The sequence below is a fragment of the Gavialis gangeticus genome, unplaced genomic scaffold (assembly GCF_001723915.1).
Source record: "Gavialis gangeticus isolate Ggan-Ray unplaced genomic scaffold, GavGan_comp1, whole genome shotgun sequence".
Classification (NCBI taxonomy): Eukaryota; Metazoa; Chordata; order Crocodylia; family Gavialidae; genus Gavialis; species Gavialis gangeticus.
This window is the reverse complement of record NW_017729025.1, coordinates 38,168,943-38,187,416: the sequence shown is the minus strand read 5'-3', so window position 1 is coordinate 38,187,416 and position 18,474 is coordinate 38,168,943. Positions and strand designations below refer to the sequence as shown.

General features: G+C 39.9%; 1 protein-coding gene and 1 long non-coding RNA gene across 5 annotated transcripts in view; both read right to left on the bottom strand.

Annotated features, from left to right (window-relative positions):
* Nucleotides 1-4,639: 4,639 nt before the first annotated feature.
* On the bottom strand, nt 4,640-6,197 carry LOC109298518. Its single transcript, XR_002097632.1, has 2 exons — nt 5,688-6,197; nt 4,640-5,578 (listed from the first exon to the last, which is right to left on the bottom strand). It is a non-coding gene; the product is annotated as an uncharacterized LOC109298518 (long non-coding RNA).
* A 175-nt stretch (nt 6,198-6,372) lies between these two features.
* Nucleotides 6,373-18,474, bottom strand: part of ATXN3 (ataxin 3) — a 41,609-nt gene continuing 29,507 nt past the window's right edge. For all 4 annotated transcript variants that reach the window (XM_019518649.1, XM_019518651.1, XM_019518650.1 and 1 more), the window contains 4 exons: nt 15,296-15,471; nt 14,272-14,395; nt 11,084-11,172; nt 6,373-8,575 (listed from right to left, as the gene is read on the bottom strand). In XM_019518649.1, coding sequence (XP_019374194.1) covers nt 8,481-8,575; nt 11,084-11,172; nt 14,272-14,395; nt 15,296-15,471 — 484 coding nt within the window. In that variant the 3' untranslated portion in view covers nt 6,373-8,480. The remainder of the gene's footprint in view (nt 8,576-11,083; nt 11,173-14,271; nt 14,396-15,295; nt 15,472-18,474) is intronic.

Sequence of the window (18,474 nt, the reverse complement as noted above, 5' to 3'; positions counted from 1 at the left end):
CCAGCACCCCCACCCCCATGGCTGCCCCACCCGCTCCAGCTCCTGGTTTGTTTTTTAAAAAAAGCCCTACTGGCTGCTCCAGTGGCCATTGGGGCTTCTGGGGGCTCATAGCAGAGGCCCCCCATTCAGCACGGGGCAGGAGCCAATGAGTATGGGGCTTTTTTTCTTAGAGAGCTGATGCTGGGGCTGGGAGAGCGGGCGGAGGATGGGGACTCGTGGCAGAGCCCCCCCACACAATGCGAGACAGTGGGGGGGGTAGTGGGGAATCGCCCCCCACCTGGTAGCAGACAGTGAGCATGGGACTTTTTTTTTTTTTTATTTTAAAGAGCCAGGAGGCTGGAGCCAGGTGGGGCAACCATCGACAGGGCTGGGAGAGCGGGCAGGGGATGGGACTTGTTTGATTTGGAGATTTGGCTGATTCGGTGGCAGCCACATCTCCGAGTCAGATTCGGCCAAATTGATTAGGGACAGTGATTTGAATCACCTAATTGAATCACTGTTCCCCAAATAGGCCAAATCCAAACCAAATACTAGCCCCTTTGCACAGGCATATTATGTAGCAGATTCAGGTTGCGGCCCCTTGTTAGCACCTATGAAAAAAAGCTGCCTATTTTGTAGCTTTGGTGGAATTAAAGACCTTCATCCACTCTTTATGAGGAAATGTACATCCCTTAAGTATTGTCAGTTTCTAATAGGAGTACATTTATTTTCATTAACAATACTTTAGTTTTCCTTATCAAGTTTTACATGGAATACTCTATTTAGAATGCTATTTTTGTTAGTGGCAGATGGACGCCCAATATTTGCCAGCTGCACTAGAAAAAGTTTTTCTCCACCCAAACTACCATGCATTGAGGAAGTGGAAAGTGAGAATGTCCTGATGTAGTTGGAAGTATATACCAGCCTAAGGCTTTGTTATAATGGGTAGCCCACCCTCCATTATTAACAAGGTTGGCAGGAAAGAGAAAGGAAAATAGGCAGACTACCAGTGCTAAAGGACAGCGTTTCCTAGTTCAATGGCCCACACCTCCTGCACCTAGACCAACCCCTCATTTAAACAGTAACTTGAAGCACCCCCAAAGATGAAGCACCCTTTCCTCTTCAAATGCTCTTCAGATGCTGCTTGGTTAAGATAAGAAGGTACAAAAATAGCAAAGGTTTTATTAATTTATTTTTTTAAATTAACTATTTTTGTTGAATAGGTAAAGCACCACTAAGACAGCAGTGTCCATCATGAACATAGATTCAAGAGTACAAGTACTTGGCATCCAGCACACATTGTATCCAACAGTGTAGAGCTAGCAAATCAAATGAGGCAAGATTGTTTAAATCTCACCTGCTTACTGTTTTTATTATAAATAGACTGTTAAAGCTTTAAGCAAAACAGTTTAAACCCCAGTAGTACCAATAAACACTGCTATTTATCAATGTATACAAAAATATTATAGTATGCATGTCAGGTCTAATATATGAACAAATATGATCAACATGATCTATTTTCATGACTGTATGTGGGATCAAGGCAAGTGACAACGCTAATATAATTTAACAAACATTTTGTGTGCAACCAATCTTTACAAGATCAAGTTTAAATATAACTAATCAGCAACTCTCAATATTATTCAATTTCCAGATATTATTTTAAAATTTTCATCATGGCACTCAGTGACTAGTGGTGTCCCCCAAGGCTCTGTTCTTGGACCTGTTCTCTTTAATGTCTTCATAAATGATCTGGACACTGGTGTCAAAAGTGGATTGGTTAAGTACACTGAGGACACCAAACTTTGGGGAAGTGTCCACACCTGAGGATAGGCTGGTGATCCAGGCTGAGCTCGATAGGCTTGCAAGGTGGGTGGATGAAAACCTGATGGCATTCAATACGGAGAAATGCAAGGTGCTCCACCGCCGAGGGAAAAAACACCGCATCACACTTACAGGCTTGGCAGTGCTACACTCACTAGCACCATGACTGAAAGAGACTTGGGGGTCATGATCAACCACAAGATGAACATGAGCCACCAATGCGATATCACAGCTGGCAAAGCAAACAAAGCTCTGGCTTGCAGCTACAGATGCATCTCGAGCAAGACCCAAGATGTCATCCTCCCACTGTACTTGGACTTGGTGAGGCCACAGCTGGAATACTGCATCCAGTTCGGGGCTCCACAATTTAGGAAGGATGTGAAGAAGCTTGAAAGAGTCCAGAGGAGAGGCACGCACATGATCAGAAGGAAAGAGAACAGGCCTTACAAAGACAGGCTCTGAGCTATGGGACTCTTCAGCCTGGAAAAGTGTGGGCTCCGGGGTGACTTGGTGGCAGCCTGTAAGTATATAAGGGGTGTGCATCAGGAACTGGGGGAACACCTGTTCACCAGGGCACCCCAAGGGATGACAATGTCCAATGGTCACAAACTCCTACAAGACCATTTTAGGCTAAATGTAGGGAAAAAATTCTTTACTGTCGAGCCGCCAAGGCCTGGAAGATTCTCCCCAGAGGTAGTGCAAGCACATACTCTGGACACCTTTAAGAAACATTTGGATGCTTATCTTGCTGGGATCCTTTGACCCTAACTGACTTCCTGCCCCTTGGGCAGGGGGCTGGACCTGATAATCTTACCAGGTTCCTTCCAGTCCTAATGAAATCTATGAAATCATGAGATGCAAAAGACAGTCAATAAGGTACACTGCTCACTGCTACCAAGAGCTAATCCAAAACCTGCTGAAGTCAAGGACAAGACTTATTAATTTCTATGGGATTTGTGCCAGATACATGTATATCTTAAGGGAAGGCATGTGCACAGATATTTAGATTAAAAAGAAGAACATTAAAAAGTATAGGCCTCTTTATTTTAATAACTTTGAAATCAATATTTAGCACAGCTTACAGTTGCTCATCCATAATAGTATATTATTGTTTACAAGTGCTTATTTGGAGGTCCTTCTCAAACCACTGCCTAGTAGAACTGCAGTAATGCATTCAGCTGTATGGCTACATACATTTCAAATTTCCTTGATATGTTAAATTTTTAGCATTGTGGCTTTATATACACAGAATGTCAGTTTTTTTTAAAAAAGTGGCATAAAATTAGATTTCAAGTTTTATGTTTTCTTCCTCTTAGAATTTATAACTGAAGGCATTTCCTAGAAATACACAACTTTGTACTATACAAGAGACAATACAGAAGAATCAGACTTCATACTTTAGTGAGGTATTTCCCAAAAGAGCCCCTAAATTCTATTCTCTTTTGTACTTGTGCAAGTTTACTGAAGTCAGTGGAATACATGGACAGAGCAGAAGATAGATTTTTGTCAGTGTGTGCAGGTGTTTAAAAGACACTATCAAGGTTTCCATCCTTCAGCTAATCTTAACATTCAGATATTTCATTATTATCTTATCAATTCCTCCTTTAACTAAAGGTTTTCCTTAACAGGACTAACACACTGGTTGCCAGAGAGATGATCTTGAGCGTCGTACTGATTTTCCTCAAAGGACAAAATTCAAACATTTTAATAAACCAGAGTAGGTACTGTTCAGATGTATTGTGGTTCAGGAAGAGGAAAAAATGGCAAGTCAGATTTTGGGTATATAAACCTTGACAGTGTATCTTTAAACCATGACATTGAAATAAAGAATGATCTATGCTTCCATGATAAAAATGTATCACTTTTATGCAACATAAAGATACTTCATTTTTAAAGAACAATATGCAAAAGCATAGACTTTTAACAAATCCTTTAAATACAAAATGAACAGGACTGTAAGAAATCTTTAATTTTCAAAGTATAGCAACCGAATTATAGTGGATAAGTTCTAAGGCATTGCTGTGTAATATTGTCTTTACTTAGCTAAACAACTGCTTGCTTTTTTAAAAAAACAAAAATGAAAAAATAGAGGATTACTTGTTAGACTGGACAGTTTTTAAAGGTTACTTATCAGTACTTATGAAAATCCAGTAACATTATGTGTACATTTGTAAGAACTGCTAACACCTCCTAGCAGTTTTTACCTCCTAGGATTAAATATGATACAACTTTCCATCTAAGCTCTGACAAATCCAACTAATTCTACATATTTTCCTTATTACTAATGGGATTTTACTACCTTTAAACCAACCCAAAATCCAAGTTGATGCACTGTTAATAGGAATTGTACAGTAAGTCTTTGTAAAAATAAAATAGATCTGAACTCATAGGATACATTTTTTGGGAGGAAAAAGCCCAATATTTGTATGTTATCTTACAGATGAAACAAAATATATAATACTTTTTGGATAGTATTTCCTTCTACTTATTTGTTTACTCACTTTTAAAAACACTACGCATTTTCCTAAACAAAAGAGAGCATTTTGTGTGTAACAAATATTTGGCTGAGATTTAGAGAAGAAACTATTTAGCATTTGCTAATGACCACTATATTGCATACACTGTTTTATGAATTCCTAACACATCTGAAATTTAACTTTATATTAGTATTCATTAAACAGTACTGCAACTGTTGCATAATTATTCCCTGCAATGTAAAATCCTTGTATTTGAAAGGGAAGCTTAACAGATTTGCACCTAACTTACTGCTCCCATCTTGCTAAAGGAAGATGTTTTCACACCACATGGAGTTCAAATGCAGGTGACTGGAAACCAGTTTGCTTCTAATACTGATTTAATATCAAAAGAATGTCATCATTTTTTACATATTTAATATAAATATCAGAACATTTTTAATCCAAAAAGTGCCCAAAATAGTCATGCTTAAATGTGACTGACCATTTTATGTTTTTCCCCCTTGCCTGGGAGAACGGTAAAAAATTAGAATCAGGTTATGTCTTATGTCTTAAATTGTGTTTTAATTCAGTTAGGCACCAAACATGGTTCTACCCAACTCGTGGACAAAACCCCATCTGTACTATGACCTGGACATAATCATGATTAGACAGAGTAATTTTTGTAAGACAGGCAGCGTCTGATGCTCTTTCAGATGTCGAATTGGAACAAAAGTCAAAGTATGCACCTGCATACTAAACTAGGTATACTACTAAGGTTACAATGTGAAGAGAAAATTTCAGCTTCAGAAGATGACTACTGCTCTAGAATAGTTTGCACTTTATTTACAAATGCATTTCACAATTGAGCCACGTTGGTAAGTGCTTATCACTACATGAGTGCACACTGAGATGAAGTCAGCTTTCTATTGATGGGTTCTTGGTAGTTCCACACTTTCTGAACTTTAGATCTAGATTATAAAATGTGTATCGTCATTAAATTGTATTAACCTTTTCCTTTGTTGCAATTAACATACGTAGCTTGAATAGCTACTTCCTAATTGATTCACTAACAGTTCATACAGGCTAAATAACCTTGTTATTCTTCAAAGTACATTTAGCCCAATTTTTAGATCGTTTAAAAAGGAATATGATTAACTGTAATATCTACTTCATACAGCTGGGTTTTCTCAAGCAGTCTGTGGCCTTACAGTTCCTGATATGTTGTATTACTTACATGACAGAAGGTTAAGAATGGATTTGGAGGTTTAATTGTGAACTTCAAACATTTAGTGATATTAACTATTTTGTGTAAAGAGGCACTGCTCAGTATCGTTAGCAAGGATCTGAAGGAAACAGAAAGCAACTGCTCACATCATCTGCCCCAGCCCAGACAGCAACCAACAATCAGGACAGGCCCTTTGCACGGACATAGTATATGTGGTTTTCAGGGTTTAAAATGTATACAGGAATGCTACAGCATATAGCCATGGAAATATTTTTTCAAAACAGAAGACAAAGTTAGCAATTTCCATGAACTAAAACAAAAAAAAACTTTGCAATCCTGCATCCATTTATAAAGGAAGAACCTTCCCTTTATGGCACAATCTAGACTGGAAAAGGTCATGATTAATTTCCAGACCAACACAAAACTACTTTATGCTCGAGTCATTTTCTATTTACAAATGATATTCAATTTTGAAGGAAACATCTATAACTGACAGGTTTGTGCAGCCATTAAGGCTGCGTCCAGACATGCAGGGGTGCGTGCTTGCAGCAGCACAAATTGCTGCAGTGCACGCCCCTGCATGTGTGTTTTGTTGTGGGACAAATGGGCAAACTGTCCTTGCCCAGCTCCTCCTGGCAGTTCAGCCAGGGAGAGCTCATGGCTGAGGCCAACATTGATGCTGGCCCTAGCAGTCTTATCTGGTGGCTTGGAGCAGCAGGGGCCACAGGTCAGGCAGCAAGGACGCCTGGCCAGCAGCCAGAGCATTGCTTGTTGTAGTACAGGACATGTTTTAACGTTCACTGCACAAAAAGGTTTGCGGTGCCACAAACCTCACACCCCTGCATGTCTGGATGCAGCCTAAGTGTTGCAAAGTTTTTGCTTTTTTTTAATGAAGTTACTTTGTTTCAATAGCTTTGTGCAGCAGGGGTAGCAAAGTAGTCCAAGGATTTTGCTGATTTAGTTGGACTGTTAACCACACAGCAGTGTTCCCTAAAAAGGATGAGAATGGTAGAATGTAAAGCAATTTTTAAAATCACCACTCTTCTACAGCTAAATCCAGATTCCCTTACTCACACATATGGTCCCACTGACATCAGTGGAAATTAAGCAAGCAAGAAATGGAATCAAGACTTGGCCTACAGTATAGCAATATTCTAAGCCATCAAAAAGCCATCAACAAACATTTACAAGAAATTCAAGGCCCGTTTGTATACAGTACTTCTTGGTGCTGAATGTTTGCTTCCACTGAATAACTACTAATAATGCATTTTAATTAAATACATGACTACGGTAAAATGATATAATTTTAAATATTCTGGTAAATAATTAAGATTTTTTTCAAAAAATGACTCTTAGAATGTTAGTGGCAACTTCTTATATAGTAAGTGGTATACAGCTTAAAAACTGTACAACATATTTCCAAATAATGCATATGTAAACAGAATTTATATTTAAAAGCACCATCAATTAAAGAGGAGCATGTTTGAACTGTTGCAGTAAAGCTGCAGGCAAAATTTGGTCACTCTATTACACATTCATCTTGGAAATCCAAATGTAAGTCATAAAAAACCAACAGTACTTGCTTGCATACTTTGCTTTCCAAGTATCAGAAACAGCATGACAAAAAAAATATGTAAGGTGCGTGAATAAAGGCCATTCCTGAAAAAAGCTGCAAACGATAGAAAACGCTCATAAAAAGCATTTAAGGAAAAAAAAAACAGGCACACACAAACAGACATAAATATTCAATCCTAATACAGCTACTTGCACAGGGATCATTTCAGATTGCTGGGATGCACTTTAGGTATGTGGCACTGAAGTTATGGCATTTAAATCCTTCCTTTTTCTTTTTCTCTATATTCAGTTTGGTGAACTCTCTGATTCAGAGATTACAATTAAAACCAGTAATGCAAAGGAAGGAATGGAGAGAAGCCAGAGCAGAGGAAGAGACCTCAAAATGATTAAAAAACAAAACAAACAAATAAAAAACCCTAAAAAGTCAAAACCAAAGAAAAACCCATAGTAGACAGGAGACGTAGAAAAAAAAAGAATTTCTTTAGCACACCACTGAACACCATTTTCCCATCACACATAAGAAACTCATTCTCCAGTCAAGCCAGTAGTATTAACTAGAAACCCAAGTCATCTAAAGTAAGAAAACTGGAAACAGGATGGCATGAACCTTACTTGCAAGATATTTTTTTCAAATTACTTTAAAACCAAAACTTAAAATAAATAATAACAATAATAAAAAAGGCCTAAGATCTTAAGACATTAAAGGATTCTAATGCAGCAGTAAAATTGGAAATACACTGAAGATTTTCTTTGGCCTGTCAGGACCTAAACTCATGCTTTTGTGTTTCTTCTGAAGAACTGATCAGATAATTCACACACAAAACTGTATAGCAGGTAGCTGGATTCCAGCTTGAAAGAATCCCTGCAGGAGACATAGAACCGTGAACTCAGGTTCTAGACTATAAAGAACACAAAGAATGTAAATGTTTCAAATGTCAAACATTACTCATCTCTAAATTTAGCAGTACATTCCATAAGTGATTTAAAATGCAATATTTAAATGTATTTATTAAATTATTACTGAAGGGTATCTGAGTTCACTTTAAAAAGTTACTAATATTGAATTTTGTGCTAAATTCTCTAAGCAGCTTAAATTTAGAAAAATAGTTTAAATTAGGTAAATAATCCCAACAAAGCTCTAGAGCACATGCATAACTTCATTCATGTGAATAGTTTAACTGATTTTTAAAGATTACTCAGGTGAAAAAACATACATACATTTCTAAGTATTCTGCAGTATCAGGGCCATAGTTTGCTAAATTCTACGAAGTTTTTGTTATTTGTGATTTCCTCTTTTCCATCTGGAGCAGGACAACAGACAGATTCCAGCATCTCTAAAATGAACCCTGCCTGTAGAACATCCACACAGGAATATTATAATGGAGATTACGAGTGTTCTGACATCAGAAAAAAACATTTTGTCATTTCTTTTCTTCTGTATTCAAGTGGTTCCTAACACTTTCCAAAGACATATTCATGGCTGCTTGAAGCATGTCTTCTTCACTCATATCACCCCCTGTCAAGAGATAAAAGCAAAAATATGTGTCTAATTAATTTATAGAATGCAACTATTGAAAATTGAACATTTTCTAGATATCAGATTGACATTGATATAAAGAAAATTGACTATATCGGAAATTGGCCTGATGTGGTCAATCATTTGGCTGATAACATGTGCGCAGCTGCAGCACAGCAAGCAGGCAGCAAGGAGCACAGCCCAGCAACTTGGAGAGCTGTGTGCAGCTGGTAAGTCTGTTGTGGTGGAAGGGGACGGGAGAGGGAAGGGGTATGGGGGGAAAGATCAACACCCCCACAGTGAGGGAGGGAGTGGTGCTGGGGTAGGTGCTGCCCAACTGGAGTGGGGCGGCCACAGGACAGAGCTGCGGCTCGTCTGGAGGGCATGGGAGGGGAGGATGAGTGGTTCCCACTGCCAGGAGGGCACGGGGGGGGTGAGGGGTGTGTACCCCCAGATCTTCATGGGGCAGGCAGGGCAGACTGCAGCTGGAAGCTGGGGCTGTGCTGCACTTGGAACAGGTGGTGGCGGCAGCAGGGGGCTATGGTGAAATTTGGGGAGGTTGCAGCCTCCCCCATAGCCCACCTCCCAGCACCGCTGCCATCCACCCCAAGCACAGCACTGCAGCCAGCCCAGCCTGCCCCACGCAGATCTGGGGGCACAGCCCACCCCCTACCCCACAGATGAGCCACAGTTCTGTCCTGCAGATGCCCTGCCCCAGCTCAGCAGCGCCTACCCCAGCCCCTGCCCCACTCCCTCCCTCACCACGGGGGACATTGTTCTACCCCCCACCACATCCCTTCCCTCCCCTCTCCCCACAACAGACTTACATGCTGCATGCAGCTGTATCAGAAATCGAATCGGTATCGGCTGATATCCCTCCTTAAAAACAGGCTATCAGTATTGGCCCCCAAAATCTCTATTGGTACACCCCTAACATTTTCTTGTCCTTTTTTTTCCTTTTACTTGGTTTCCTTTCTAGATTTTTTTCCAGATGTCTTTGTCTATCTTCCATTACTATAATTTGAACAATTCTGAGTGACTTTTCAAAACCCTGTAAGTCCATAAAAACATATCCAAAATATTATCTTTGAATCTTTGTTTTTAATGTCAGTAAGGCTTACATACAGTCTAGATGAATCAATATTGTCATGTGCAATTAATTCAAAGCAATAAACTCCGGCATTTGTTGCACTGGACTTATTGCTCCTGGGCACCATTTACACGTGCCCCGGATAGCAGCACATTGAGCTGGTTTGGAGCAGCCCCAGCTGGCAGGGGGATATCCTACCAGCCCAGGGCTACTTCGACCCAGCTCAACATACTGCAGAAGGGCTGCCTAGGGCACAACAGTGCTCTAGTGCAGGTAGCCTCCACACTGAAGCACCCCTGTGTCCAAGCCAGCCCCGTCAGTGTCTACATATGAGTTGCTGTGTACTAAAATAACTCTTTGGCAGGATAGTACAAGTTCTAACCTGCAGCAGAGTGTAGTAGCTTATTGCGGCCTAATAGGGCCACACATGTAGATGCAGAAACATTTACTGCAAACCTAATTAAGAAGTTCCACAGTAAATGTCTTGTGTAGATGCATCCATTTAGAGACAGATTTATTTCCAGAATCCCATTATGGTAAAAAGCAATGCTGCACGGACTTCCAAAGTGCAGTCAGACTTTACTCAACCTGAAAAAACAGGGAAGTCAGACCAGAATTTGTCTAGTTTGATAAAAGTGCTGTTCTGTTTCAAAAAGATCTCTATCCAAGCACTTCCTCTGGTTTCAAGAATCCTACATAAGAAGATCTGGCTATGGTGTGCAGGTATTGTATATCACTGTTGTGAGACACAAAGATTTTTATTACTTATGCCTGAATCTATCAGCAGCATACTAGTGAAGGTTTCTAAAGTTCTGTCTGCACTACAGACACTGTGTTGCTGCAGCTATACCTTCCTTCCAAGTAATATAAGCTAAGTTGAAAGACATCCTTTCCTTAGTGTAGGTATGTCCACGCCAGGGGCTTTTATTGTCTGCCCATTTTTTATATTCCTGGCCTACGAATTGTATGGTCCCTCTCAACTAGGAAAAAAACCACATTTGCTGTGATATACATAGTGAAATCTCTGCTATCTGATACTTAACCAACTGGAATACTCCATTAACTGGATGTGGGAGAGCCGGCTGGATGTGGGAGAGGAGCGAGGGAAAGCTTGCACATGGCCGCCACTGCCACCCACTGCCCTGTGCTGCTGCCACTCCGCCCCACCCCCGGCTCTGCATTATCTGAAAACCCTGCCGAATTATTTTAGATAAGCACAGTTTTTATGTAACCAGCAATCCCCTTACCCCAGGATGCCAGATTTTACTGTAGTGTCAAGGACTCCTGTAGGGAGAGTAAAGGCAAAAAAAAAAAAAAAAAAATGCTAGGGGACTTCAAAGATTGAAAATCTGCCCTGGACAAAAAAATCTTTCACTGACAACCCATGCTGAAAATAGTAGCTTTCATAAAGTAAACACCTGGGTCCATTCCTAGTGCATCTGAACTTGTAGTTGGTTTATCGTATAGGTTTGAGGCATGTTCTTGTTGCTGTAGCTGTTGTTGCTGCCTGAAATTATCAAATCAGTAGAAGTTATTAGAAAAACAAAGGTAGCATCACAAAGATATAACCAAAAAACAAACCAACTTCAATGCTTCTAACATCATTTAATGTTAGAGCTATGAATCTTCATTTTAGTTAAGAAAATATTCAGATACAAAGCTCAGGTACCAAGATCTACTGGTATGATGTGAAGAACTGACTTCAGTGTATCCTGACCAACTACTATATATCTGACCACAAAGACAAACAAATGATAGGAAATCACTTCCCACCACCCGTAGGAAACTAATTCTGGAAAGTACTTAGAATGATGAAAAAGGGATCCCTTTAATAAAAAAAAAAAAGCTAAAATATAATCAATTAAAAAACAAATCACAGAACAAGATCCTTTACCTATGTTTTAACTTTAAAAATACAAAGAACTGGTCATTATTTATTCCATTTGATTTTAGCATTTCTTGTTGACTTAGAAAAAATTGTTATGTCCAGTTATATTTTCAAGTCCTTAATTTATACAACTTTTTTCTATTTGTGGAAAATTTTCTCTTGGCCTTAATTTCTACCCCCAAACTGACTCAGACCCACTTTAAATTACAGTTTCTTTATACATTCTTTGAATGTATTTAAGTCAACAGGTCCTGATGATCTTCATCCTAGCGTACTTAGGAAATTAGCTGGAGTCACAGCAGAGCCACTGGCACAACTGTCTGAGCATTTGTGGTGCTCAGGACAGGTCCTGGAGGATTGGAAAAGGGCCAACGTGGTCTCTATTTTCAGGAATGGGAGGAAGGAGGAACTGGGTAACTATAGGCCAGTTAGTCTCACCTCTATCCTTGGCAAGACCTTTGAGAAAATTGTTAAGGATCACATTTGTGGGGGACCAGCAGGTAAAATGATGCTAAGGCACAATCAGCAGGGGTTCATAGCAGTCAGCTTCTGCCTGACTAACCTGGTTTCATTTTACAATCAGGTCACAAAATGCTTGGATGAAGGACTAGAGGTAGATGTTATTTACTTAGATTTTAAAAAGGCCTTGGACACAGTGTCACACCCAATTCTTATAAATAAACTGAACAGTTGCAACGTAGATTATTATACAGTGCAGTGCGTAGAAAATTGGTTTATGGGACGCACCCAGAGAGTGGTGGTGGATGGGTCGGTTTCTACCTGGAGAAATGTGGGCAGCGGAGTCCCCCAAGGCTCTGTCCTGGGACTGATACTATTCAGTATCTTCATTAGTGACTTGGACAAGGGAGTAGAAAGCACCCTGTCCAGGTTTGCTGACGACACCAAACTATGGGGGGAGGTACACAAACTAGATGGCAGGGAGTGAAGCCAGGCTGATTTGGACAGGCTGGGGAAATGGGCTAGAATAGGATGCAGTTTAACAAGGATAAGTGCCATGTGTTGCACCTGGGTAGGAATCGTCAACACTCCTACAGCCTGGGAGGTATCACTCTAAGCAGCACAACTGCAGAAAGGGATCTCGGAGTTGTTGACTCCAAAATGAACATGAGCCACCAGTGTGATGAGGTAATAAGTAAAGCTAACAACACCCTTTCTTGCATAAGTAGGTGCATCACAAACAGGTCTAGGGAGGTGATACTTTTCCTCTATGTGGCACTGGTTAGGCCACAGCTGAAACACTGCATCCAGATTTGAGCACCGTACTCCAGGAGGGATGTGGATGGCCTGGAGAGGGTTCAAAGGAGGGCCACTCGTCTTGTTAAAGACCTACAGAAAAAAACCCTATGTGGACCGATTGGGAGACCTGAACCTTTTCAGCCCCTGCAAGAAGAGGCTGAGAGGTGATCTCATGGCCTCCCACAAATTCTTTGGGGGGGGGGGGGGGGGGGGGAGCAAGAAATAGGGGATACAATGTTTACCAGGTTACCTGCTGGGGTAACTAGAAATAATGACAACAAACTGGAAGACAGCAAATTTAGACTGGCCATCAGGAAAAAATTCTTTAGTGAGCGTTGCCAAAATGTGGAATAAGTTTCCAAGGGAGATGGTGCTGTCCCCTTCCTTGGAGGTGTTTAAAAGGAGATTGGACAGACACCTGTCTAGGGTCATCTGACCCCAGCACTCATTCCTACCCAGGGCAGGGAGTCGGACTCGATGATCTAATAGGTCCCTTCCAACATCTATGAAACTATGAAAGCCTCTGTGTTGCATTTTTCAGGTTCTATTATTTTGAGAGCATTCCCCTAACTGGAAGCTCCTTTTCATTATAAGGAAAATGAATGACTGAGAAAACACTAGATGATGTTAGCTACATCACATGCCCTTCTACTCAAAATGTTTGTAATTGTTTTTCTCTAACTTCAGTCCATATAGTTCACTGACTTTGCCAGACATCTGAGTTCCAGAAAATTGGGATTCTCAGCCTCTCATATACTGTCAAGTTCCTTCACCATCTAGCCTTTCTCCCTAGTCTCAAGACTGCTTTACTTCTTCCTCACCAGAGAACAGAGATATAAAACTAAGTGACAACAAACAAGCTGAAACTTTAAAATATCTGAAAGGAAAACTGAATTAAAATTAGGAAACTTGCTCACAACTTTGTTTGCAAGAGAACAGGTTACATCTTTGGATGTAGAAGAAACCAACAGTTAGAAATTAAGTCTAATTTTCCATTTATATCCCACTCACAACAGGACATATCCCAAATGCATGTTGGTAATCTACTGTAATGAAAAACATGCCAATTTAAGGAGAAGTACTCTTATCTCATACCTATAAGAGACCTTGGACCTAAGAAGAAAGGCTTAACGCAAAGATAGAAAGATTATCTCCTGGAAAATAATTATTAATACCATTTATTAGGCTTCATGTAAACATATTTTAATACTTGTCTGTTTGCTTGTATATACACGACTGGATCTTTGCCTTATGGTTAGTCCCCCCCGTCAGTTTTTAATTGTTCTTTCTGTTAGTTACCATGATAATTTATATGTACCAAAAAACACGTGCTATTAGCCTTTTTTTTTTTGTTTAAGAGAGCTAAAGCTAAGTCTGGCTTCTGAAAAAGAAAAGACATTATACAATCCTAAGGCACATTTACTTCAACAGGTCATCTTAATTTTCCATTAACTACTTTACTTTTCAAAGTATGCCTGTCTTCTCCTTCGCAGTTCTTCTGAAGAAAGAGACTCTGTCAGACTTGTACTAGTTGATTGTGAAATATTCCGTGATACAGACCCTGAGAACTCATTTCGATGATCTCCTAAAATCAAGACACATCATTTCATTACACCACTAAAGCAGAGAAAATAAACTAATTTAGATAACATAGTTTTAATGATCTCTTCAAACTTAATGAAAATAATTGCTGACAAAGCAAACATCATATAGAGCAGCACTGTCCAACTTCTGAGAAGCTGAGAGCTGCCAAGTGGGATCTGCATACCCTCCAGCCTCACCACGTGGGCTCTCCCAACATACAGGCCTTATGGACTCCTCAGGACCCTCTGGGCCACTCAGCCCTGACCTCAGTGGTAGGGACAGGAAGCTGAAGGTGAAGGAAAAAGGAGCATGGAGACCCCCAACAGCAGCAGAAGTTGTACGGGGAGAACAGCAGGCAGGCAAAAGCCTGCGGCTGCATGCCATCTATGGGCCACAAGTTGTGCATCCCTAATATAGAGAATCAAATGACTACTACAGTACACAAAAATCATTTTTTTTAAAGGTGATCTAACATGGAGTGAACTGTCCGGGGACTGGGGACTAGTGCGTTTCACCAGAAGAAAAACAAAAATCAATGGTACAGAATTGTCCCATTCAGTAACCAACTGAAAATCCATGCTGTCTAATGACTATTCAGCTGCCTAAGGCAGAAAGCTGAAAGTATATTTTCGGAGTAAACGCTTATCCATATTGTAATTGGCAATCCTCCTGTCAAGAAGAAGAGGAATTCTGAAGAAAAAAGGCCAAAGACTAGATTGCAGTATCCTCTCACTACTAAGCGGCAATCTGTTAAGGGGGGTTGTAGCACATTGATGAGAAAACTTGTGGCATTTGACCCACAGACAGGTTTCAGCTATCAGTAAGGGATTTTTTATAACCACTGAATAGACAAAAATGATCTCTGGAGAAATATTGTAGATTTTTTAAACCAGCATTTTACCTTGCATGCTAAGTTGAATGGCTCTACGAAGATCAGCTTCTTCATCTTCCATATCAATTTCCTGCCGACTTAGAGCAAGGGCTTTTTGGAAATTCTCCTCATCTTCATCTAACATGCCTGTCCCATCAAATGGATGGTTAACTTCTACAGCTTGGTCCAGGTTACTTTTCTGCAACCTGTAGAGTAGATAAAGTCACTGCAGACAGCCTCATACCATATATTTTATTTGAATCTCAATTGCACTAAGAAACATTGTGACTGTTGCCAAACTCCTCTGTGAGAGTTAAATATTTTCCTTTTTTTCAGATGGGAAATTGAAGTGAAAGAGAAATTAAGTGACCAGCCCAGGGTCAAGTGGCTAGTTAGAGTTATCCTACATTATATATACCCCAGGAATTATGCAAAGAAATTCAAATTTACTTTTTTTTTAACATTAAACTAAATAACACTATTCGAAACTACTTTAGAAATATATGCAGGTACTTTGTATTTATTATATAACACATTTTATCTCAAAATCTTTAGTGCTTTACCATCCTATGGACAAAAAATAAAAAATGTGACCCAGCAGGTGTAAGTTTTAAAACTAAATAAAACCATTAGGACTTGTTATACTGAGCTCAGATTTTCTAATTTTCAGCATAATTACTCTTTTCTTTTTCAGTAAATTAGATGCTTATTTTCATTTTAAAGTCCAAGATCAAAACAAAATCAATTAAACAAAGGAGGTTTAAGAGTCCTTGTGTGCAATGTAACCAAACTATTGCAGTTATATTGGGTTCTTCACACAGTACAATACTTGTCAAAATACCAACAAAATAAGTCAAATAAATAATAATAATAAAATAAAGCATCAATAATACTAAAACAAAAAGTGTATTTGTTAAAGTATTTTTATGTTCCAACACTGAAATAAAGGAAGACCAGCTCTTTCATTTTTACTTCTGAAAGAGAATGCCTGAGATTGGAGAGCACAAGGTTGTAGAGTGAGCTGGCTGAACTCTGCCTCAGCTGTGTTTGTTACAGCATTTATGCATCTGAAAGGTAATGTTTTCACTTGCGGAATACATTGGCTGAAGATGAACAAAACATGGCAAAGTCAATTTCCTGATTGCAGAGTGCTTTGGATCACATTGGGTACTGCCAGCTTGGTATACAAAGCAAACTCCCGTGCTGAAATGTCACTGAAGCCAGAAACTGAAATGTAGTCCTCCTTAACAGGAAAATCCTGAAGTATTTCAGGAACTCAATTGCTGGCTGCCCACTCTCAGTACTACCGAGGTACTTTTTCAGCTGAACTGTCAACAGCCAAACAGAACAGGTGCACCAACTTGCTACTTTGCTCAGTTGTTACACTGTTGACATTTTCAGCCCCCAGAAACCTTTGGGTGCTTTCCTCCAAAAACTGAGCATCTCTCTCAAGAAAAAACAGGAGATCCTCCATTTTCTCAAAAGCAAAGAGAGTGCATGGTCTCTGGCTTTCAAACGTAGCCATTAGATTAATGATTGGCTTGCACATTTCATTGGTGAAATGCAAGCCAGTTTTCAGCATCAAACACTGGGTTTCATCTGACAGCACTCTCTTAAATTCCCACAATGCATGTGATGCCAAGTTGCCCCACACAGCTATTTCTTCTTCAGCAAAGGCATAATAATGTTGAAAGAGCTCTGCACAGTACTGAACAGCAGCAAACCAGCTGTTCCATCTAGTTGCCACTGGGTTTGGTGCCATTGTTGCACTGGAAACTTTTTGCCTGAGGTAATTTAAGTATCTTATCTTCCTGCCCCACGCCATACAGAACAAGTGTGAAAAAGCTCATAACAGTGCAGTGACATCCTCGAATGGTTTATGAAAACTTTCTTCCACCAGACTGATTATGTGAGCAAGGCACATTATGTGGATGCTATTGAGAAACAGTCCAGACAGCACAGTTGTGTAAACTTTTTTCATGTATGTGACATTACCCGTGTCAAAGACAACCATGGTATTGTAAGCAATTTTGTAACTTTGCACAGTCTGAATGACTGCTTGAGAGACAGTGCTGTAATTTGTTTTTTGCACGAACTGTATGTCAGCAAGATAGGAGGACCCCTTACCAGTAGCATCTCTCACCAATAGTGAGAGTAAAATGCTTACTATGTGACGGCCTTCATCATCAGTCATTTCATCTAGTATAACTGACACACAGTCATCCTTTACTTAGTTCTTAAGTTTATTTCTCTCAGTGTTGTAGGCATCTGAAAGATATCCATCCTGAAGCTGGTAACCTTTTGGAATTACACCACCATTCTTGACTTCAATATTTAGAAACTGGTGTACGAAAGGATGGTCTATTTTAGATAAAGGCACATTTGCAGCAGCAGTTAAGACCCAGTCATGAACAACATCCAACCACTCATGTTATATACTACTGTGGTTTGGCTGAAACATGCTGAAAGTGTATACTGCACCGTTTTGTGATTCTACTTGTACTTCAGCTTTCCTCTTTAAATGTTTCTGTGATCTGGTGCGGTAGTTCGCAATTTATTTCCTCTGATGATCCAGAACGACTTTAGACATTTTGCAAAACAGTTTTCCTCTATTTTCAAATACCTGTCCTGGAAATTTTTTACTCTCTGTTCTGCTACTATATCTGCAATGTGGGACCTTTCGTGTGGCATTTTCTGGCAAATCAATCAATGCTCCTCTGACCCTTAGTATGATCTGACATAGTTTTTTTTTTTAGTTCCCCAGCCTTTATATCACAGCAAGCAGCACAGAAAGATAATGAACTAAGCAGATGACACCTGTCACATGATGGGGGCTACAGTAGCTCAGGAGACAAACAATGTGCCAGGGATGGGCAATTATTTGGCTGGAAGGCCACTTAATGACTTTTGGTGAGCTGTCGAGGGCACCATTTGGTGCAGAACCAGAAGATCACCTTACTTTTACTAAGTGGAAGGAACACTTATGAATTATTTTAGTTGACAATGGAAAGGTCGTTTAAGTAACTTAATTAGGCATAAAATGCAATTATAGTTTCATAGTTTCTAGGGTTGGAAGGGACCTGAGCAGATCATCTAGTCCGACCCCCTGCCATGGCAGGAAAGAGTACTGGGCTCAAACGACCCCAGTAAGGTGGTCATCCAACCTCCTCTTAAAAACCCCCAGGGTGGGAGCCTGCACCACCTCACTT